This window comes from Canis lupus, chromosome 32 (genome assembly GCF_048164855.1).
Source record: "Canis lupus baileyi chromosome 32, mCanLup2.hap1, whole genome shotgun sequence".
Lineage (NCBI taxonomy): Eukaryota > Metazoa > Chordata > Mammalia > Carnivora > Canidae > Canis > Canis lupus.
The window spans coordinates 19,467,576-19,492,216 of record NC_132869.1 but is presented as its reverse complement, the minus strand read 5'-3'; the positions used below and the strand labels follow the sequence as shown (position 1 = coordinate 19,492,216).

At 36.4% G+C, this 24,641-nt stretch overlaps 1 protein-coding gene across 4 annotated transcripts in view; it reads left to right on the top strand.

Moving 5' to 3' along the window:
• ATP8B4 (ATPase phospholipid transporting 8B4 (putative)) overlaps positions 1–24,641 on the top strand; it is a 236,410-nt gene that overhangs the window by 28,947 nt on the left and 182,822 nt on the right. For 3 of the 4 annotated variants that reach the window (XM_072808445.1, XM_072808446.1, XM_072808447.1), the window contains exon 3: positions 19,764–19,822. In XM_072808445.1, the coding sequence (XP_072664546.1) occupies positions 19,764–19,822 (59 nt within the window). Of the gene's footprint in view, positions 1–9,618; positions 9,709–19,763; positions 19,823–24,641 lie in introns of those variants that run through there. The other variant, XM_072808448.1, reaches the window with a different exon arrangement.

The window sequence follows — 24,641 nt, the reverse complement described above, 5'->3', positions numbered from 1 at the left end:
TAGTTTCTGGGTTATTTACACTGATGTGGGTGTTACCTGGTTTGTAACCCTGGGGACAAGGTGGGCTTAGGGTTCTCCTCCTTAGCCAACTTCTTTGGAACTTTTCCATTCTTGGTAATTCACTCTTTCTATGTAGTTCATGTGGGAGGCCCAAGACAAACCATTTTAAAGCATATAAAGACCACTATTCTTGTGTAAAATTCTTAATTGAGATTTCATGTAGTTTGGTAACATGGGAAGGAAAAGAAATAAATAGAGGTTTTCTTAAAACTAAGGCTGTTCTTGGTTCCAAAATGTGGAGGTTGTGGAACCAGCACACATTATTCCACAGGAAAGCCCTCTGTATATTTATGGGGTGTGGAGTAGATCACATTATGACTTTCATTGGCATTTTGTTGGCCCCTTCCTCCAAAAAACATTAAAAAGTATATTTTACAATTGTGTGAGTATAAAGACAAATGTAATCCAGGCTGGGTTTATTATTATGAATTCATTATGTATTCATCTTTTTCTTCTAATTTTAAAATAATTTAAATTTAAACATTTTTGTCTGTCCCACAAAGTATTATGGGCCTTAGGCAATGCATCTGTTTTGCTTACAAAGGAGGTTGTTTTTTTTGGTTGGAATTTATATTCCCGATTCTCAGGCATTATTGTGAGCTTATAGTGTTTATCAGCTTATAGTGGTTTGGTCCTGCAGTAAAGGATTGGTGATAAAAAAGATATGTAACATGGAACCTACTTTCACAGGCACCTTTCAATGTGTGTAAAAGAACATGTATATTTATTAATACATGTGTTTAAAGAGTGTTATTTTTGCCTGCATTTATTCCGTATGGTACAACAACAAATCCAAAAGTTCTTTAAGTACTTGTGAAGGTATTAGTTTTTGTTTGAACTTGGTTTTCATCTAATATACTAATTTGTTTGAAAAGATGGTATAATTTTTTCAAAATCCTCTATTTTTTTTTAACTGAAAATGAGGCCATTAGAATGAAGTGATAATCAGTACCCGCTAATCAGTGACATATGAAGACAGTGCTAGTTTTACAAGGATTCTTACAACTTTGGGGTTATTACTTTTTTTTATATAAATTTACTTTTAATTGGTGTTCAATTTGCCAACATATAGAATAACACCCAGTGCTCATCCTGTCAAGTGCCCACCTCAGTGCCCGTCACCCAGTCACCCCCACCCCCCGTCCACCTCCCTTTCCACCACCCCTAGTTCGTTATTACTTTTTAATGGATTCTCCTGTACATTTTTGTAACTTTTTGGTGTCTAGAGGGAAAAGGACATGGGAAATTTTATTGAGTACCACTAGAAATGAGAAATGCCCAATCCCTTCCATTTCACTTTTCTAAAATTCTGTATCAAAAGGTGATAGAAATTATTCCAGACCCAAAATCTTTTTTAAAAAGATTTTATTTATTTATTCATGAGAGACAGAGAGAGACAGAGACAGAGACAGAGACAACAGGCAGAGGGAGAAGCAGGTTCCCCACAAGGAGCCCGATGCAGGACTCGATCCTGGATTGCGGGATCATGACCTGAGCTGAAGGCAGGCACCCAACCGCTGAGCCACCAGGTGTCCCAGACGCTAAATCTTTGCTGTTATCCCAAGTATTGTAGGGCACAAGTTATCCAGTCATTGGTTCCTCAGCTTTTTAACTGGGAAGAAAGGAAGAGGCAGCATTGGTGTTCTTAGTCCTATTTGTGTTCTAGATTTTTATGCTATCTTTAAATCCTTTGAAAAAGGAGTCTTTTTTTTTCCTCCACAGAGTGTTTACTATATACTTAAAAATGTGCCATCATAGTCATTGTGCACAGTTGCAAATAGAAAGTGCAGAAAAGAGATGTCTTCTTGCTCTCATACACTTCTCAAAATTGTGTGCTGCTCTAATTGAGGTATTATGTAGGCTTTAAGCAATCTGATGTTTTGTTACTCAGGATATAGGTTAGGTTGGGCTGCTATTAAAAAACCACCGGTCACTGGAAACTCTCTATAGGGGCTGTTCCTCAACACCATCCTTTATCACTTCTCTATGGATTTGGTGGGGAGGGGGGAATATTCCCTCCTTGAATGTTATTTTCCCTTGATCTTCATGAGTCTTGTGGAAATTCTTGATTCTCAGACTGCTGTGACCCTGTCTCCTTCACTGGATCTCAGTGGAATTTCCCCTGGTTCAGTCGTCTGTAGTCTTCTCTCTGTATGTGCTCCGCAGAGGGTTCCTCTTCTATCTTGACTACTTTCATCTCCATGGAGATAACTCTTAAATCTACAGTATCAATTGTGATATCTTTCCTAAATGTTATACCTTATTTCCAATTGATACTCGCTTTGATCTAATAATTCTATTAATATAGTTTTAGGTTGTACAGAATGATAAAACCTGGGAATTAGAACGGTCTTCAAAAATCATCCTGTTCAGATTTTCTTTCAACTTGACAATCTATTCCTAGAGTGTTGCTGAATATTTTCCTTGAATATTTACTCTGACATGTCCAAGTTTGTAATTTAGGAGATAGATAATTCTCTGGACAGTAAATTCTCCTACATATTAACTAGAACTTCACATCCTTTTAAAGTTTACTTTCTGTTCTGTAGTTTGGAACAACAGCATATCTGTTCTGCCACCTACATTATTTAAAGGTCTCTTTCATATTATGCTCTCACAGACACATAGGGAATACTATTTGACCAAATGTCCAGGCTGTCTCATGGCCCACTCAAATTGACACATTAAAATTAACTATCACAGCCATATTTTAGTTTATCAAGATATTCTTAAATTTGTCTATTTCTCCTTTTAGTTCTGTCAGTTTTTGCTTTATATTTTTTTTAAGTTACATAGTAGATTTATGCATACATAGAGTTATGTATTCCTGGAAGAATAATCTTTTATTGTTATGGATGGCCCTGCTTATCTCTGGTAATTCTTATATATTGAAGTATACTTCATCTGAGATTAGTGTAGGGATACCAGATTTCCTTTGATTAATGTTCACATTAATCAATATATATATATTTATATATAAAAATATATTTTTTCTATATTTTGACTTTGAGCCCCTTAATGTTCTTAAATTTAAGATGCAACATATAGTGGCTTTTAAATGAAAACATAAACTTTGGCTTTTAAATGAAATATTTAGTTCATTTATGGTTAATAAAATTACTGATATATTTATGATTAATAAATTATCTTATTATTCTACATTTATTTTTCTCTTTTTTGTTGCTTTCCTTTGCATAAGCAATATTTCTGTTGTTCCATTTCTAAGCATGTTAGCTTGTTACTTATCATTCCTTTAATATTGTTTTTGTGGTTATTCTTAAGATTACAACACATCTATTTAATTTAGTACTTTTACTACTTTGTGAGCCATGTAAGAATTTAGAGCATTTTAACTTTCCTTGTTACTCTTTTTTTTCCTTGTCTACTCTGTGCCATTGTTATCATGTATTTAACTCTTTGTATATTTTAAAACTAATAAGACAGCAGTAACAAATAACATGTGGTGTTGTCACCATATTCATTATTTGTGTAGATTTACCTACAATACTTCATTTTTTTTTTCATTTTTTTGCATTTCTGTGATTCTCTCTGGAATAATTTTCCTTCTGCCTAAAGACTTCCTTTCATTTTTTAAAAACTGAATTCAGTCACTTTTATTAGGAGAAAAGAATCCTTATTTTGGATTTATATTGGATGAATCATTTCTATGGAGCATAGAACTCCAGATTGGTAGTCTTTTCTCTGGCACATTAAAGGTACCATTCCATTACATTCAGGCCTTCATTCATTCTTTTAAAAAGTAAACTGACAGGCTTGTTATTCTTTTTTTTTTTTTTTTTTTTTTTTTTACAGGCTTGTTATTCTTTTGTTACTCTCTTAAATTCTTTTGTTGAAGTGATATGTCTTCTGGCTATTTCAAAAGCTTTCTTTTTGTCTTTCATCCTTTTTACTATTCTGGCCTAGGTATGGTTTTCTTAGTATTTATCTAACTTGGAATTTACAGAGATTCTTATTTTTTCAGCTTGACTTCTTTTGGATGTTGGAAAATTCTCAGAATATCTTCAAATACTCTTACTACTCCCTATTCCCTCAGTTCTCTCTTGTGGGACTCCAAATGATACATATGATAGATCTTTTAACATGTATCTAATGTGCTTATGCTTTTTTTCTGATATTTTCAACTTTTTTCTTCCCTCCGTGTTCAGTTTTAATATTTTTCTAACGACTAATTTACAACTATTCCCTTCTGCTGCTATGTCTTCTGTGCTGTTAAACTCATATATTGAATGCTTAGTTACATTATTATATTTTTAAATTCTATACTTTTTTTCTTTTATGCATAATTTGTTTTTTTAGTGAAATTATTCATTTTGTCATCCATTCTAATGTACATGTTAATCACAATTATTTTAAAGTCCACGTCTGACAGTTCCAATATCTAGATCATCTATAGGTTGATTTCCTTTTTCTACTTTTCTCTTGGTTTTCAATAGTTTGATATTGTTCCCTGCCATACTTGATAATTTATTATTGAAATCTAGACCTTGCACATAAAAAAAATTGTAGGGGATGTAGATAGTGTTATCTTCCTTGAGGAGAATTTACTTTTCTTCTCACATGCAGTTAGAGAAGGAACAGGTTATCTTGATCCAGTCACAGACTGAGATATCATGAGGCTGATTTTTAGTATTTATAAGGCCTACTCTATTTTTGTTAGTTCTTACTTCTAGAATGCAGTTCTTCAGAAGTCAACAGGAAACCTAGAGTGTTACCAAAGATCCTCTTCCCTGCTGGGTTCTTTATTTTTATTTTATTTTATTTTTTTATTGGAGTTCAATTTGCCAACATATAACATAATACCCAGTGTTCATCCCGCCAAGTGCTGCTGGGTTCTAACTCTATTGTCTTCTCTCATCTCTGGGAAGCTGAGGAATTAGCAATTGCCTTAAGGGGAAAGGTACAGAATACTAAATTTACTTTAATACCTTTCTCTTCTCTGCTGGTTCTTGGCTCTTTAAGTTTTGTCAGATTTTGTTCTATATATTTTCAAACATTTTATATATTTCATCTAGCTTTTTTAGTTCTCAACAGATGGGTTGATCCTGACACAAGTTGCTCCATTATAGTGGGAAGCTTAAAAACACATTTTAAATAACATTTTATAAGTTGACTGGAAAAATACATTAAATATTACTATTCTATAGTTATAGGAGTATCTGAATATGAATAAGGAATAAACAAATGAATAGTGAATTGAATAAGAAAATAATGGTTAATGAATATATTAATCAGTATTCTCTGCTAGAATAGGTTTAAATATTAGCATGACACAAACACAAAAATAAGTCAATTTTGAACTACGACATTTATAGTGAGTAATAAAATTATAAATACTTTGAATGACATTGTATGCCATATATACTTATTGGCCTTTAGGACATATTTATAAATGCATTTGTGCCAGTTCTCCATTTCTTTGTGATTTAGCATTCCCAACTGTATAATATTCTAGTTGTCATACTTTGGCTTTGTAAAAGAAAAATCCTTAATTTCATCCCTTGAACTATAATCATTTATTTAAAAAAATGCTTTTATGTCCCTTAACATAGACCCACACCTTAGAACACTTCTTTAATTCAGTATTTGAGCATTTAATTCAGTATCTGGCATTTATCAAGCCTCTAATTGTAGCTGCCATTGTTATTATTTTGAGTGGCTTTAATAAATGCTATTTGAATTATAGTCCCCTGGTGGACCTTGTTTTCATGTAATATTGTGTCTTCTAATTGTTCCAACAGAACTTCCTAATTTAAAGGGAATTCTAATTTTTATTTCTAGGCTTAACTTTGAAATCTAGATTCTTTTAATGACAAAATCTTAAACCTTATGAAGTAATTTCAAGATGGTATTTTCTATGAAGAAAAGTAACCTTAATAACTAAGGAATTGTCTATTGTGAATTGTAAATTTTTGTATGGTGGATAAGCTAATTAAAACATCACATTTCAACGATTTTGGCTGGAATGATCTTGTTTGACTGTGGTAGTGTTGATTGTCTTACGATAATCAGAACTTTGGTAATTCATTCATTTACTTACTAGTTTATCCATCCATCCAATCTAAGCATTTTGTAAGTATTTACTGAACATATAGTATGTGCCAGACACTGCCCCGGGGGTTTCAGATAGAGCCGTGTGTGAACAAAACAGATTTTAAAAAGTAAAAAATTTCAGTCTGTATGGAGCTTACATTTTTGTGGGGGGAGAGGAAGAAAGCCAGTCATCAAAATCAATGAATAAATAAATTATCTTGTACATTTGAAGGGCTACAATTTTATGAGACTGATGTGCTGCTACTGCGCTAAGGAAGCAGGTATGGGGCTGCAGTTTTGAAAAGGGTAATCAGGAAAGGCTGAATTGAGAAAGACATATTTGAGCAAAAGTTTGAAGGAAGTGAGAGAGGAGCCATGTAGATATCTGGAAGAAGCATTCTAGAAGCAAAGGGAATAGCAAGGGCAAAGGCTTTGAGATGAGTGTGTGCCTGTGTTCAAGGGATAACAAATAGGCCCACTGTGGTTGGAGTTGCAGGAACAAGGGGGAGGTTTGTCAAGGCTAGATCCAGTTTTTGTTGAGGCCTAAACTAATACAAAATACAAAATTAAGTATAATAGGAAATATTTAGAGTAAGAAAATAAATCACTATAAACTACAGTTTTGAAAATCTGAAAATACCAGACACATCACAAAATCCAGAAAAATAACCTAATATTTTCATTAATTCATTGCCTGTCATAACTTCATGGTAGTTTTAGTCCTATATTTTTGTCCCCCTATTTTTGATTGCCTCTTATATGACCATTATTCTGTTACATAATTTTCTATAGAAATACTAGAAAGATTTTTAAATTTTTCCTCTAGCATAGATTATTCTGTTACGTAATTTTCTATAGAAATACTAGAAAGAGTTTTCAATTTTTCCTCTAGCATAAAGTTTTTTTTTAATTTATTTTTTATTTTTAAACTTTTTTTTTTAATTGGAGTTCAATTTGCCAACACATAGCATAATACCCAGTGCTCATCCCATCAAGTGCCCCCCTCAGTGCCCGTCACCCAGTCACCCCTTCCCCCCACCCACCTCTCTTTCCACCATCCCTTGTTCGTTTCCCAGAGTTAGGAGTCTCTCATGTTCTGTCTCCCTCTCTGATATTTCCCACTCATTTTCTCTCCTTTCCCCTTTATTCCCTTTCACTATATTTTATATTCCCCAAATGAAAGAGACCATATAATGTTTGTCCTTCTCTGATTGACTTACTTCACTCAGCATAATACCCTCCAGTTCCATCCACGTGGAAGCAAATGGTGGGTATTTGTCGTTTCTAATGGCTGAGGAATATCCCATTGTATACATAAACCACATCTTCTTTATCCATTCATCTTTCGATGGACACTGAGGCTCCTTCCACAGTTTGGCTATTGTGGACATTGCTGCTAGAAACATCGGGGTGCGAGTGTCCCGGCCTTTCATTGCATCCGTATCTTTGGGGTAAATCCCCAACAGTGCAATTGCTGGGTCGTAGGGCAGGTCTATTTTTAACTCTGAGGAACCTCCACACAGTTTTCCAGAGTGGCTGCACCAGTTCACATTCCCACCAACAGTGTAAGAGGGTTCCCTTTTCTCCGTATCCTCTCCAACATTTGTTGTTTCCTGCCTTGTTAATTTTCCCCATTCTCACTGGTGTGAGGTGGTATCTCATTGTGGTTTTGATTTGTATTTCCCTGATGGCCAGTGATGCGGAGCATAGTTAAAGTTATGATAGTTTAGAATACTTTTTTCAGCTTCGTGACTTCAGAATGTCATGTAAAAATTTGTAATGGTCAACTTTGGGAAAACCTCCAAGTTTCCTTCATATCTGAGCTGTTACAAATGTATTTGTTGTGTGTAGTACTGCTACAAATGGGTTGCGCTCTATAAGTACAGAATTCTAATAAATATCATTTATGCAATCCCATGAAAAATTATAGTATGCTTGTTATATATGGTACAGGAAATACTGAATACTTGGTAATTCTTATACTAATAGAAGATAAATTCTGTTTTAACTAGGACTTGATAAAAAATGCAATCTTTCACATACAATTTTACGTGTGATGACTGGGGGAATTCTGCACAAGCTAACTTCTGGCTCTGTATTGCAAACCCATGTCCTCCAAGATCCACATAATTCTGGAGCTAGGTGCTATAGCACATGGTCATGTTGCTGTATGACCTTGGGGCGTGTACCTTCATGTTATAACACTGGATGAGTCCCCATGGAGGTAGCATTTCTGAGAGCCATTCCTACCCTGGGGGGATGACCAATGACTTAACTCTATACAGAAATGACGTGAATCACATAAATATACACAAATATCACATGAATAAACACAAACTCAATGAATTTCCAACTTGACAGCCTCTTTTCTGGATCCCAGTGCCGTCTGACATGAGACAAAGTCAATTTCCCCCAAGAAATTAGAGTGGAAGAGACAGTGATCTTAGCTTCATGACTAAAATATTTTATTTTTGTAAATCAAATCAGAAAAAATACAAACACATGTTTTTTAATGGAAATTATTTTTATTTTTCCAGTTTTATTGGGAAGTAATTGAGATTTATCACTGTTTAAGTTTAAGGCATGCAGCATGATGGTTTGATTTACTTATATTGTGAAATGATTATTACAATGGATTCAGCTAACATCTATCTTCTTGTGTGGTACAATAAAAAGAAAGAAAAAAGAATAAAGGGAGAAAAATTTTCTTTCTTTGGGAACTCTTAAGTTCCATACCTTTTCTGTGTATCATATAGCAGTGTTAGCTACAGTCGTCATGTTGCACATTATATCTCTAGTACTTACTTATCTTATAACAGGAAGTTTGCCTTCCTCTCTTTACCCTGTCCCATAACCACAAATAGTCTGATTTCTTTTTCTGTAAGTTTGTTTGTTTAGGTTCTATATAAGTGAGATCAGATGGTATTTGTCTTTCTCAGTCTGAGTTATTTCACTTAGCACAGTGCTGTCAAGGCCTGTCCATGTTGTTGGAATCAGTAGGATTTCCTGGGCAAACATGTTTCTAGCGCTACTCCTGGGGTCTTGGAATGAAAGTACAAGTGAGATGAGCTGAAGCTTAAGCTTCATTAGCTTCACCATAAATGGGCTTCTGGTGTTTGTAATGGGGTAGGTGTGTGAAGATGAAGCATGGCCCTGAACACCTTTGTAAGAACTTGCTTTTCTCTTGAGAGGGAGCACCATTGGAAGTTTTGAGCAGAGGAAAGAGATGATTCTTGTTGTAGGCATATTAATGATCCCTTCCCCCAAAGATATTCATGTCAATCCTTGGAACCTGTGAATATGGGGTTGCCATGTAAGCATGGTAAAAGAAAGTTTGGAGATATGGTTAAGGATGCTGGGATAGGATGAGTGTCCTGGATTATATAGGTGGGCCCACTGTAATCCCAAGGGTTCTGATAAGAAGGAAGCAGGACAGTCAGAGAAAGTGATGTGACAATAGAAATGGAGTCAGAATGATGTGGCCATGAACCAAGGAATGTGGGCAGCTTCTAGAAGCTGGAAAAGGCACAGAATGGATTCTCTCATAGAGCTTTTAGAAGGAACTCAGTCCTGATGAAACATCTTGATTTTAGCCCTGTGAGCTCTGTTTTCAGACTTCTGACTTCCAGAATAATAAGATGACACATTTGTTTTGTTTTAAGCAACTGAGTTTGTGGTGATTTGCTAGAGCAGCAATAGGAAACTAATACAATTATAAAAGTATCACTCTTGTCCTCTATTGAAAATAGATTATAGGGCTGAGATAGAAGCAAGGATTGTCCATGGGAGCCTATTGCAGTAGCTGGAGGAGAGAGGAGGGGTGACTTGGACCAGAGTGTGAACAGGTGGGGTGGGAAGGGAATGTGGGAAATGGGCAGATTTCTTTTTTGCCCAAAGTTCTGGCTCCATTGTATTTCTTTTACAATATATGTTTTCCAAATGCTTCACTAATAGGTAAATAGTGATGTTCATAATTTTTCTTTTGGTCTTTTCACACGTGGTCCATGATTTCGCTAGAGGGGACAGTGGAGGAGAAACTAGAGATGTCCTCTTGAAAAGTCGATATTTTATCTTAGGTGGGAAACCACCTCTACCAAATTCTTTTTCTTTTCAGTAAATGACTTGGATAAGGTGCTTGGCAAAACAACCTACCATACTCCCCAGTGTGTATCTAGCTGCATAGATTCCCTTCAGAGCTGCTTGAGACAGGTGGTGATGCCTTTTCCTCACCTATCTGGACCTGACTTTCTTTTTCTCTGATTTCCATGGCTCCCTGGGCCTCTCCTCTGCTTCCTTGCTGTGTGGGTATTTGTAAGAGTGTTCACCCTTTGAAGGCTATTGCAGTCTTGTTTGGTTTTCCTTCACTGTCTATAATAGAGCCTTGCTCAGAGGAGCTCAATAAATATTTCTGGAATAAATCACTGTCTTGGCTCCAGCAGATTTTAATTGCCACATGAATTCAGGGGTATGAGGCACGGGACCAATACATACTAAAGAAATTCAATTTATGAGCCCCATTCATCTCAAAATAACAAATGTAAGCTTTGAAAAACACAGCTTCCTGTGCAACCCCTGAGATATCAAACAGATAAGAAACATCTTTAGATTTCCTTGTCATGTGTCTTTCTTTTTTACCTGGAGTTCTTTCCTTTCACTTGGTGACAGGTGGCTTGCTTTCCCTTGGATAGTCAGAATGTATCTCATAGTGGAAAATTAAATGTCCTCCAGCTTCTTCTAAGCTCTTGTGATTCTTGGGGGTAGATCCTGATTTTATTTTTCTTTTAGAAGGGGGATGCTGTAGGAAGATACAGCCATTTTTCATCTTTACTGAAAACATCCTGATCCTGGCAGTCCATAAAATGCATTTTTTGCTATACATAGTCAAACTGTAAAATAATGGAAATAAAAACCAACAGTCTAGCACTGGGCCCATATGAGAAAGGGTACAAAGAAAGCAGTAAGTTTGGGATAGGGATTTGGGAGAATATTCTTAGCAAGGACTGCTCAAAGCCTCTAAGAAGAGAGTAGACAAGTTTTCTAGGAAGGAAAGAGAATCCTAGAAGCAGTTGGATGTGAGAGGCCACAGGACTGTAGGGTAAATTGGGAGGGAGTATGTGTTTGAACTATACCCTGGAGCATGGTGTCCTTCTTCTCCTTGACCTCTTGATACAGGCACACAGCAATTTGCAGTTTCCCAGCCAACTCTGCACAGTACCATCTGCCATCTTTTTATACCCAGAATCTCTTCCAAGCTGTTTTTACAAGAAAGGCAACTCAATATTTGAAATCTGATTGTACTGCATAGTCTTGCAAGGCCTTTATTCTCCTCATTTGTAAAATGGAACTAATAATAACATGTACCTAATAGGATTGTTTTGAGGAATAATGAAATGTATGTGAAACAGTTCATATAGTATCTAGTTTTTAACTAGTGCTCAGTACATGTTAGTTGCTGTTGTTATCATTATATTGTAGTAATTCTTAAATCTCTAGTTATGGAATCTAAACTTACAGAAAGCAGTATGCCATGGACTTATATGAAGATTTTATTGATTTTTACTTGTAATTTACATAATATAATTCATGTATGGTGGAAGAAGAATGAATTGGTTAAACATTTTTATATTTCTTTGTGGAGCTATAGTAAGCCATGGGAGGAATAGAGTTTCCAATAAATCAAATTTTCCAAATATCTGGACCTGATGAGCAAATTGGCTCAGCCAAGAAGAAAACAAACCCAAGGCCTTTTAGTATTTGTTTGAATACCCTAACTCTGTTTCCAAGGTCTTTTGTGAGGACAAGAATAAAAAAAAATTTGTGGGAAGATTTTTCTTTTTTGCCTCGATTCTCTTTAGTTTGTTGTTCAAATGTCAATAAGTCCCAGCAGCTGCAGGTCACCACTGGGTTTCAATAGGAAACCCCGGTTTAGGACACATATTTTTCAATTGTATCAGAATGTGTTTTTGGAGTCAAATCAGGAAATCTTGGAGGGCGGGGAACTCTTTTCTTTAAAGCTCTCCCCACTCATTGTTCTTTCCTCATGTCTTTAATGAATTACTTTGGCTCCGAACCACACAGACCAGATTGTGAAGAATGAAAGAAAATTCAGAAAGGAAAAAGCTTAAGTTATTGATTTGGCTTGAGGATGTATTTTTCTGAGCCTTCTGACCCAATTCAGAAAACCAACAACAACTCTAAACCCCAAATGACACTCCATGTTTGGAGACATTCTTCAACTTTTGGATTGGGACCAACCTTGTTGAGGAAGTACCAGTTCCTGTCATCAGGGTTTTATACAGAACCCCCAAATTTTTTGTGGTGCTTCATCATTTCATGATTTTGGGGATCTAAAGCCAATTGCCTGAAGATTGTCTCCCAAACCACTTTTGGTGAAGGACAAAATGCTCTGGCGTTAATTGAAGGACAGCTGTGTTCTTTAATTAAGAATTCATGGTTGCTGCGATCACTTATGGGTCAAATGGAATCCTCCTAAAACTTCCTCCTTACTCTTGGTCTTTTAACAGAGCTACTGCATTCACTAACTAGTCTTAAATATTAAGTTCTTAGGAGTTGTTCATAGACAAACTAAGAGAAAAAAATGACATAAATGCCTGCTGGAAGTAGAAGCTTAATATTGTCTAATTTATTGTAGTATGAGGAAGAAGAGCTCAGATTAGGGGTTGGATGTTGCCTTCAACAATCTGGGGAAAGGGGCACCTGGGTGGCTCAGCAGTTGAGAGTCTGAGCGTGATCCTGGGGTCTTGGGATTGAGTCCCACATTAGGCTCCTGCAGGGAGCCTGCTTCTCCCTATGTCTCTGCCTCTTGCTCTGTGTATCTCATGAATAAATAAATAAAATATGAAAAAAAAACCCAACAGCCTGGGGAAGGATCAATTGGTATTTGTCAGTTTCCACTAAGAACATTCATAAAATTACTTCAGATCCTTTTGCGAAATAATAATATAAGCAACAATAAGACTAAGCTTGAATGAGTTCTTTTTCTCACCTATTTGCTATTTTTTTAGGAAAATAGTTTTTTTTGGGTTATTTTTCAGTTTGCAAAGTTCTTTCCATACATTTTCTTATTTAATAACAGCAACACAAAATGGCATTATTTTTCTGAGGAACCACAGATGACGAGAGGTCATGAGTTAAAACGTACTCACACACATAGTTGGTAGAAGGAAGATGTCAGGCCTCTGGCTTAAAGATTCAGACCTCCTCCTCTTGTATGAGTACTCTGTCATCAAACTCATTTTTATGGGTCCCAAAAGTCTTGGTAACAAAGAACAACATCTCAACTGAGGTTAAAAATTTCCAGCAGGGTTGTGTTATGTCCCTCCCATCTTTCAAACTTGTGTTTTAGTGATTAGATAACATTGGATTTTTAAAAAGTTTTTATAAAGATTCTATTTATTGAGAGAGAGAGAGAGAGAGAGAGAGAGAGAAAGAAAGAGCATGAGCAAGGAGAGGGATAGAGGGAAAGGGAGAAGCAGGTTCTTTACTAAGCAGGGAGCCCAACGCTGGGCTGGATCCCGGGACCCTGGGATCTTGACCTGAGCTGAAAGCAGACACCTAACCAACTGAACCACCCTGGTGCCCAACACTTGGATGTTCTTGATGCATCTCTTCCTTCCATATGGAAAGACAGTTATATGTATGTACATAAGTAGATTTGGTTTTGTTATCTGAAACCTGTCATCTATCTGATGAGATAATTATTGCAGGGAGGGACAGGGTAGATTACAGGTCATTTATCCTGAACGTAAGGTTACACTTTTTGGTAAACGGGTCCTAACATTTAACTGATTTATAAATGACCACTTCATAAAATTAATGAGGTATGCTTATTTAGTTATCTCAGATAAGGTAACAGGAAGCACATGGCTCAAAGATAAGCATTCTATGACTGCTTCATTGATCTTTTATTTGATCAAGGCAGCCATCAAATTATACTGGCCTTTGGAAAGTGAAGTCTACTCCCATTACCCCATATGAAGTGGGACTTTGTGGGTTTAGTTACCTATTTTTTATTATACCTATTTTTCTATATTCTGGACCAGGTCCAAAGCAAGTGTCTAAGATAATTCTGCCTCTGCTAATGTCTCTTCTTGCTAGCTGAAGTTATGGATAGCTTCCTGTTTAGGCAAATATCCTTGATAGGCTCCTCAGCTGTCACAAAAGAATGTTAACACTATTTACCAGCTTGATTTTCTGTCCTAAAAATCCGAACTCAGGGGGATCCCTGGGTGGCTCAGCGGTTTGGCACCTGCCTTTGGCCCAGGGCGTGATCCTGGAGCCCCAGGATCGAGTCCCACGTCGGGCTCCCAGTATGGAGACTGCTTCTCCCTCCCTCTGCCTCTCTCTCTCTCTGTCTATCATAAATAAATAAATCTTTAAAAAAAAAATCCGAACTCAGCAATACAGCATAGCAGTTCTTCAGGTATTTTTCAGGAATTTCAATCTGACACTCAATCTTTTAGCATTTAACACAAGTGCAGTTGAGAAAAATAATTAGGGTGATTTCTGGAAGGATATGCAGTCTGTTTATTCATCTAAATACCCTAAAATATATTCCTGAATTTAATCATATCAGTAGAGACTGAATGTGAGACCCTACTTTGGGCCCTCTGAATTGTGTTTGGAATGATATCTCTAGAATTGTTACAAAACACAGTCTTAAAATCTCATTTTATGCTCTTTGTATCAAACAATGACTTCTTTATGAGTCTTTCTTAGAGAAATTATTGTTTGAGCCAAGAAACAAATACATAATTGTGCTTTTACTGAGAAATTGGTTTATTTTTGCCATACAGGCTATGAAATAAATGGAAATAGACAAACTTTTCCTTTTTCTGTAGAATTTGTGGTCCCCCTAGAACAGGTATATGGGTAATCATGTCACGTAGTTTTATTTTTGTTGTTGACTATAGTTGATCATCGTCCTTCTATATCTTCTTTAACTCCACTTTATTTTTAATATTTAAACTACTTCCCTGTTGTACATTCTTGAGTCATTGTTTTGGTGATGATTTTGTATGTAAATACTCTTACATGTCTGAAAGTGTTCTTATTGCCCCTTTACACTTGATTGATTATTTGGCTGGGTACAGAATTCTGAGCTCAAATATCTTTTTCCTTAAAACTAGAAGGCATCACTTCAATGTCTTCTATCATCCTTGTTGCTGATGAGAAATTTCATGTTAGTCTAATTCTTGGATCTCTAGGGCTAAGCATTTATTTCTCTTCTGGAATTTTAAAATATTTTGTCTTTGTCTTTGGAGCTCAAAATTTTATAGAGATCTGTGGTCTATATTTATTCATTCTGATTGGCACTTGGTGGCTTTTTCACTTTGAAGAGTTATGTCTTACTCTGGTGCAGGGAAGTTTTCTTCTGTTTATTTGATTATTTCTACTTATCCTTGTTTATGTTCCCTTCTCCTAAGTGTTCTTTTTAATATCTTCTTCCTCTTTGTCATTTTGCTATATATTTTAAGAGCTTTCTTCAATCTTATTTTTCATTCTGTCTATCCTATCAGTTGAATGGTTTTAATTCTAGGACCTCTTTCTTGTTATCTTTGTTCCTATCAGCTTGTTCTTGCTTCATGGATGCCATTGTCTTCTTGAATATCTTCAAGGTACTAATTAGCATAACAGTTCTTTTCTCCATCCATTTTCAGCATTATTTCTTTCTCTTGCAACCTTCTCTTTTGTGCTATTGATTTTTCTCAGATGTCTGGTGACTTCAGGTTGCTGGTTTGTGTTTACAAGAGAGCAGTTGTAAAGATCTTTCCTCTGGCCAGCCCTCTCCTTTAAATTGGAGGGCTGGTGATGTAGCCAGCTCACAGGGAGGTTTTTCTGTTTGTCTTAGTTTGTCCTGGCTACTAAAGCAGAATATTGTAGACTGCGTGGCTTACAAACAACCACTCAAACAATCTTGGAGATTGGGAAATCCAAGATCAAGGAGTCAGTGGGTTTGGTGTCTGGTGAGAGCGGCTTCCTGGTTCATAGATGGCTGTCTTCTTGATGTGTCCTTTCATGATGCAAGGGCCAAAGGACTCTCTGGGGCCTCTTTTATAAGGGCACTAATCCCACTCATAAGGGCTCTACCTTCATAACCTAATCACCTCCCTAAGGCCCTCAAATACCATCATATTGGGAATATTCCAACATAGAAATTTTGGGAGACCACAAACATTCAGTCTATAGTCTGTAGTTTGGCAAATCCCACAGCTGCCTCTGAAAGGCAGGGTTTATTAGGACCCGACTTTCCTGTAGCCAATGTAGAGATTAAAAGCTTCTTCACTCTTAAATCGGAATACTCACTCTTGGTTTCTTCCCCAGGCATGTTGCCTAATCTCTTTAGTAAGTAAGAGTAGAGGTATAGGGGGGGCTCACCTAACTCAATTTTTCTTTAATTATTCTGGTGGTGCTCCAAAACTAGAGTGCACAGATAATTTATCTTCTAAGCCAGGACACTTTTGAGAGTGAAAAGTTATTTTGCCAAGACAATAGACATAAACTAGGATTGTCACTCTATAACACATTTTCAACCTTTGTACTGACTGAATTTGGAATTTTCTGGGGCTTCACTGGGAATTTAAAAAATTTATGAACCTCTGCTAGCCTCCACTCTTGTTTTCTAGCATTGTTATGTTTTTATTCTTTTAAAAAAAAACATATTTCTGTTATTTCAGTGAGACCTGGTAGGAAAGGAGGTAGGACACATTTAGTTTCCTATCTTGAACTGGAAGCTCTTTGAACTACACTTAAAGTATATGCTGGCTCGCTATATTTTATACATCCTTGTGTAGCACTTTACTCCTTTTTGGAATCACACAAATTCAGTAATAACGATTATGTAGCAGTGAGCTTATCCTAGTAAATCCTCAATCTTCTGGCAGGTACTTTTCTTTCAATACTCTCACAGCTGGAAGGGTCCTGCAATGCCTATGAAATATTGGGTATTAAGTCATTGAACCTTTGAGCAGTTCTCCAGGGGAGTTGTTTATGGAAGATTTGTTTTCAGCTTCCTTTTCTTATAGGATGTGACTTATTGCCAAGAGGGGTTTCTATCCCCTCACCCACTGTCCTGGTCATTCTTGACCTAGCATAGTTAGGTTAAAAGCAGAAAATTGTAGAGATATAGAACCAAAGCCAGAATTTTGCAAAGCTTAGTGAAGGGATGGAAAATATGCCAGAGTTGGTCTATAAAGACACAGTTCCGGGCAGCCCGGGTGCAGCAATTTAGTGCCAACTTCAGCCCAGGGCGTGATCCTGGAGACCTGGGATCGAGTCCCATGTTGGGCTCACTGCTTGGAGCCAGCTTCTCCCTCTGCCTGTGTCTCTGCCTCTCTCTCTCTCTCTTTCTCTGTGTCTCTCATGAATAAATAAATAAAATATTAAAAAAAAGACACAGTTCAGAAAGACCATACCTACTGGAAGTACAGAGAGATGATAAAGATTTAGATTTAGAGGCCAACAGAGGAGTTTCTGGTTCTAACAAAGTCTCATGGGACAAGAGCAAAGTGGACACTCAGAAAAATATCCAAACTTTCCTACCACAGAAATTACTCTTCTGGACACTTTGGGAAAAGGTTATTCTGTTTTTGGGGAGGGTAGTTACATGAAGACACTGGACAGGAGTCAAGATTCTGGTGTTTGGAGTTAGTAATATTTGGTGCAGAACTATGGAATTCTATCCCTGGTATGCTCAATATAAATGTGAAATTTAAAAATGATTATCATCTGAATGTATATGATATAAACTAAAGGCAATTAATGTATAAATTAGCATATCTAAGTTTTGATTTAGAGTTAATCTTTAAATTATAAGCAGACTGAGAGGTGAGCCAGATTAACCTTTGCCCTCCCAATACCATATGTTGTTTTCCTATCAGCAGTTTTACTATGCCTGCATTGAGATAGGGATGTTTAAGCAAATCATCCAGCTTTTCAAGCTTTAAGTCCCCTCACCCTCCAAATAGCATTTTGGGCTTTGATATTTTTGCTCTTTGTTAAGGAACCAGTAAGAAGGGGAGGATAGTGCTTTTATAGCCAGGGTTTGAAATGTTTCCTTCAGGGGATGGTTGGTGAAGAGGATGCCTCCGGGTGAGTTCTGGACTTCAGAGTTATATATTTAGGGGTAAGCCCACTCAGATGAGATCTCCTGTGGATATCAGTCCAATATTGATTTTACCAGAAATTAGGTGAGCTAGCCTTGAAAACAGGAACAGCCACAGAGAACTGACTTTATTACATAGGAAAGAAGAAAGCCATGTAGGTGGATGTCAGACAGACAAACATTCCACAAAAGGTAGAGACTCAACCATAACCAAAGACAGGATGTCATTTGTCAGAAGCAGTTTTCAGAGGTGAATGCAATGTCATATTGAGACTTGAACTAAAGAGTCTGTAGAAACATTTACATTCCTCTTGGACTTTTGGGAAAAAGTAGTCAATTTGTACAAATCATTGTGCCTGGTTTTGGAAGATGGTGGTGGTGATAAAATCCCCTTCATCTCCCTCATATTTTCCCTCTCATTTTTATGTTCAGCTCTTCTCTTTGCTTTCCTCTTACTCTTCCTTTCTCCATCCCTACTATATGACTCCAACTAACTTTCCACCCTCCAGTCTCCTTTATCTCTGTGGTTGTATGTACCTTCTCCAAACTTGGACTTTTACCACTATCCCTATGCTTTTTACCACCTGTCACTTAACCATGTGGAGAACTGTGGGATTAAGGAAACCCTAGGTGAAATGATGAAGTCACTTGCCATGAATGTTCAACATTGACATCTGGTGATTAATTTGCTGTTCTTCATCTCATAACTTTCATTATTCCATTGTTACCCTTTTGTCAACTCTAAATTCAGTAAAATGGAGCAAGAACTTGCTACATTTACTACAAAAACATGCTCTGCTGTTGGTTTCTGGGGCACTATCTTTTCTTTCCCTCTACAAATTTATCTATCTATCTATCTATCTATCTATCTATCATCTTCTGGAAACAAATGCAAACACCAGAACAAACAACAAAATAAAAGAACAACTCAAAGATTACGATGGCACAGAAATTAATATATTTTTTTTTTGGCAAATTGCCCTTCCAGCAAAGAGCAGGTCTCAGTCTCCTGGTGGTGTGCAGTTTCTCTCAATAAGCCTTGTTTAGAAATATCACCTTTGCTCATTGACCATAAGGTTAGTGACCTCACTGACCGCTTCAGGATGGTTTTGTTTGGCTATCTCATATTTTGTCACTTTGTAGCAAAAAAAAAAAAAAAAAAAAAAAAAAATCCCTCCCCAGTATGGTGTTTGACTTTCAGCAGCTTTCTCCTTTAGGTATTGCTTAGAGCTAAGAGAAAGGGTCTTTGTAGAGCTAAAGAGGTGTAGAAATTAGAGACACATAATGTTTTGTTTTATGGCTGGCATCAGAATTACAATGAGACACATTTCAGCTTTCCATTCTGGGACTTTCCAACACATGTTCCAACATTTAGGCTGGAAAAAACCAATGCCCTTCAAATTTCAAAGGAAAGAATTCTTGCAACCTTGACGACAATCAAAGTAACCTAAGTGATGTTAGTTTAATGAGTTATATGTTTCTTTGGGTTTTAAATTTAATTTCATACCTGATTTCTCTTTCTCTTTAGAAGTGGAACGGACAGTAAAAGCCAATGACCGTGAATATAATGAAAAGTTCCAGTATGCAGTGAGTAAAACATACATAGCACACATATGCTGGGTGGGCTTTACCTTAAGGGCAGTTGAACTCATGTCTTCTAGAACTTTATGACTTCACCAAAAAATTTCTTTTATTTTGGCCCATTTTAGTATTAAGGTGCTATATTTTTCTATAAAATACAGATTTTAGTAACATTTATATACTTATTTTGTCCTGTAGTAAGAGTGGTTGGTTTGCTCCTTGGTATACGAAGAAGATAAAATTTCTTCCTCAAGAATTGATGCTTAGTTCATTTTGGTGCTGATCTATTTACTCAGAGTACATAGGAAAATAAAAAATGGGCTTCTATGGTAATACTTGGTGATAGAAGTGGTGTATTGGCTGATGGGTAACAAATGGCTTTTGGGAGATTTTCTGTAAGTAACTCAGGCTGAATGTGGAAAAGTATATGTAGGACAAAGTTCCTAGGTCCTGAATGATTGTTTTTATCAAGTGAGAATGATCAGTTAACATGTTCAGGCTTTAAGTTTATACTGAATGACTTTTTAAGATTTTTAATGAGGATTTTCCTCATTTAAATTAGAAATATTTATTGTCTATTAAGTGACTGGCACTGTTCTAGGAACTTGGGATATATTGATGAACAATTTCATGAATTACATGGTGGCTCCTCATAAAGATCTTTTCATCTTTCTATGATTCAGACTAAGCTGATACATGGAGTCTTTTATAAACTCTAAAAAAGATAATGGGTAGAATTGATTTTGTGGGTGACATTTACCTTAAAGACCTGCTGTAAGATTGAGTACACTGTCACATTTCATGAAAGAAAGTCTCCATTAAAGAGGATTTTGATGACTATGAAGGCAGGGCAAACTATGGCAGTGTCCATTTAGGCACTAGCCAGATGATAGAGAGTTTTGCCCAACAGATAATTTTTAGCATTTCGTTCTTATTGGCAAGTCTTTCCCATATACAGAGTTGGATGCATTGGGCTATTGTAGCTTGGTACCATTAAATATTCAACAATTCCTCTTTTTCATGCTGTGCTAATCACATAATTATAATTTGTTGTTCAATGACAGTTTACCTACGGGGAATCACTACACAGGCTCGCTGAAAGATTTCTCATTGTAAAGTAATATATTGGAACTCTGATTTTATTTGTCAATCTTGTAAGCTTGGTTAACATAAGTCTGCCCTTGAAAGAAAGAATCCTTCTCAGGAAGCTGATGAACATGTTTCATAGTTTGAGAGAAAGAGACTAAAATCCCTCATTTTATGCCACTCCGTGAGGCTTCTAGTTATTTGGCCCCTCTGGTTATCACCAGACTTGGCCCCATGCCTTTTTTTAATCCATTCTACAGCCATTCCTTTAACTGTAGAGGATGACCCTTGAAAGCCTTGACCATTAAACCCTGAATCAGAGCAGTAGATATGTGTATATTTTAAGATCTTATGGAAATACAGTAATATGTAATCTATTGTGGGTTAATTATGCATATAATTATTTGACCGTGTTTACTTTTTTTCCAGTGTATAACAAGTATTTTCATTCTGTAAGTAGTAACTCTATAAGAAAAGCCATATTTTATTTGCCTTTGTGAGAGCATATAGGTTTTTCTACTTATAGTTATTTTTACCTAATTTATGAAATATTTCAAACTTACAGAACATTATTGGAAAAGATACCTGTGTGCCTACCACTCAGATTAAATAGATGCTAACAGTTTGCTATGATTGTTTCAGATCTTTTAAAAGTAATACACAATGATACAGAGATGGTTTTCTCTTGAGCTTGCAAGATTTTGAACAAAAGCACACAGATTTGTGGATGCAGCTGTGTTTTCTCTTGAGCTTTCTAACAAAATAGTAGAACAGTATTCCATGGTTGCAGCAGATCAAAAAAGCAGTTTGGTCTCTGATTAAAACCTTCCAAGGAAAGAACAAAACCCATTATGAGCTGGCAAAACCAGGAAGGACAAGAGTTAAGAAAGGAAGGATGCAGAGGAGAGAGGGGCACAGGTAACCCTGGTCTGTTGATCACTTCTGTGGCTCAGAGAGGATGAGGCAGGTTCTCCCAATAGACACAGCTGATACTGTCTCGATTTGGGAACTCCCAACTGGATGGCTGGCCATACGGTGAACTATGAGGCCATTCTCAGCTCTAATCTATTCAGCTACAAGTTGGGGATGATACAAGTACTAATATCATAGTTATTGTAAGGATTAAAGTAGAGTAACACACAATGACAATATGAACTAGTCTGTGTAGAGATGGGATTTGAATCTATATCTGATTTTAAGGGTTTTAAACCACTTGCTATATGGAGGATGTTTATTTTATTTGATTGTTTTTTAAGATTTTATTTATTTATTCATGAGAGAGACAGAGACTTAGAGAGAGAAGCAAGCTCCTCAAAGGGAGCCCGACGTGGGACTCGATCCCAGGACTGCAGGATCACACCCTGAACCAAAGGCAGATGCTCAACTGCTGAGCCACCCAGGCATTCCTATATGTAAGGTGTTTATAAGAAAGATGGAGCCCAGGGGACCTTTTGCTTAGCTTTGCCCAGCTTTAAAGGTTATTACTCCAAAGGAAAGGGGATTTGAAGAGACCCCAGTAGAACTTAAGGAGAACACTTATCATGGAAAAGCATACCCACTTTAATGCTGAAAAGGAGGAGGAATAAACTGAAACTTTTAATGAAAAGGATCAAGGAGAATTGGTGAAGTCCCCCCAAATGTAGTGGAAAGAGTGTTTTGGGATAACATAGACCATAGTTTGAATCCTTTCTCTCATTTGCTAACTTTTGATCTCAATTTGTTTCTGAACATCAGTTATTTCATCTGTGAAATAATCCTCATAGGACTATTAATTTAAGATTAACTGAGATAATTTATATAATATATGTGATAATAGTGAGACTAGTAAATATACATGCATACATACATATCTTATACTGTGTACCAGGCTCTGTGCTAAACATTTTGTATGGATTTATCTCTTAAACCTAAGATGGCAGTGGGCAAGTATTCACAATAAATTACAGATAAATTTATAAAGCATCAAATAGAGTAAGATAGCGATAACAGCAATGTTAAGAAAATCCTGAAAAATTGGCTAAGGTTGTAAGCTGTTTTTGTAGCAAGTATCATGCCAGAAAATTAGCAGATCTTTTATACTGAAGGTATAGAAGTTGCTGATGGTGTAATGGTTAGAGAAACAAGAAGGCTAACTGTAAATGATTGTTGTCATAGGGACCCACTCTCTGCCCTGCCAAATAAGCCACATGGAAATAAGAATTATTCAAGGAGGTTTTTATTGATTACCTACTCTGTGCAAAGCATTTGATGAGATTAGGAAATTTTTCTGAAATTTGATGGGTAGATCCATGACTAACAATGATAGTAATAGTAATAAAGATTGTGGTACTAATAATAAGCTTACACACCTGCAGTCCTTTCCATGTGAAAAGCATGGTTCTAAGCACTCTACTATATTAAACTTGTTTAACCTCACTACAATTTGAGGAACAAGAGTACTTTTATTATCTTCTATGTGTGAAAATATTGAGGAACGGAAATCTCACTCAAGTGACTTGCTACGGTTGCATAGCTAGATAGTGGCTCCCATTCTTACAGCTATGTGTTTAGCTACATACCAGGTGCTTTGTACACTGTTAATCTGCCACCAAACCAAGCAAGAAATGGATCTCCATTTCCAGAGCTACTAGATGGCAAAGTTCTAATTCAGATTGGCCAGATTCCAAAGCCTGTTTTTCCCATGATACCATGCTACTCTTTTGACCAATCCTGAAAACACCAACAAAACAAACAAAATCTCCCAAATCTCATCTCCTTCCCTCACATACCTACTTATAAAATATTTATACTCTGTAGACAAAGGCAGATAAAGGACATAACAGATTTTACAAATATGAGGCTAAGAATGACCTTAAATCTTACCCTTAGCATTTGTAAATGAGAACTTGGGAGAAAAATTTACACAAAGATCAGATATATGGTCTGATATCCATAAGCCCTAAACCTGCCCAAGCAAATGTTTCTCTTTGAAGGTTGAAGGAAGATATTTCAATACCTAGAAAACTTAATTTATCAACAAAGCCTAAAGTTTCAAGGCATATTATAGGATATAGCACAGGCTTAAAAAATGATCAAAAATGCTTTTAAGGGGATCCCTGGGTGGCTCAGTGGTTTAGCGTCACCTTCGGCCCAGGGCGTGATCCTGGAGTCCCAGGATCGAGTCCCACATTAGGCTCCCTGCATGGAGCCTGCTTCTCCCTCTGCCTGTGTCTCTGCCTCTCTCTCTCTCTCTCTCTCTCTCTCTCTGTCTTTCATGAATGAATGAATGAATAAATAAATAAATAAAATCTTTTTAAAAAGTGCTTTTAAGAGGTAAAGGGTTTAGAACATTAACAAAAGACAACGTTAAAGATTGTAGGTGAAATTAATTGGTAAATTAGACATGATATTGTGAAAATTGGAAGGTAGAAAACAAAATTATAAGCAGGATTTTGAACTGCCAAGACGTGTATAGAAAGCAAGATTGGAGAGTGTAGGGAGAACCAGTGAACTGCTGGAATTATTGTTCTCAATAGAAAGGAGTTCAAAGTTTTCCTGGTTAATAATAGGAATGTATAATGCTAGTAATGAAAACAGTTATATTAAAATGTTAATGTTAAAAATATTAGAAAGATTGTGAAAGTGAGCCAAGCATCCAGACTCATTATTCCCATTAAAATGAGTTCAAAGTGTTTAGTGGTGGAAGCTGTGAAAACAGTTGTAGTTGTATTAAGATGTGTTGATGTCAAAAAATGTCAGG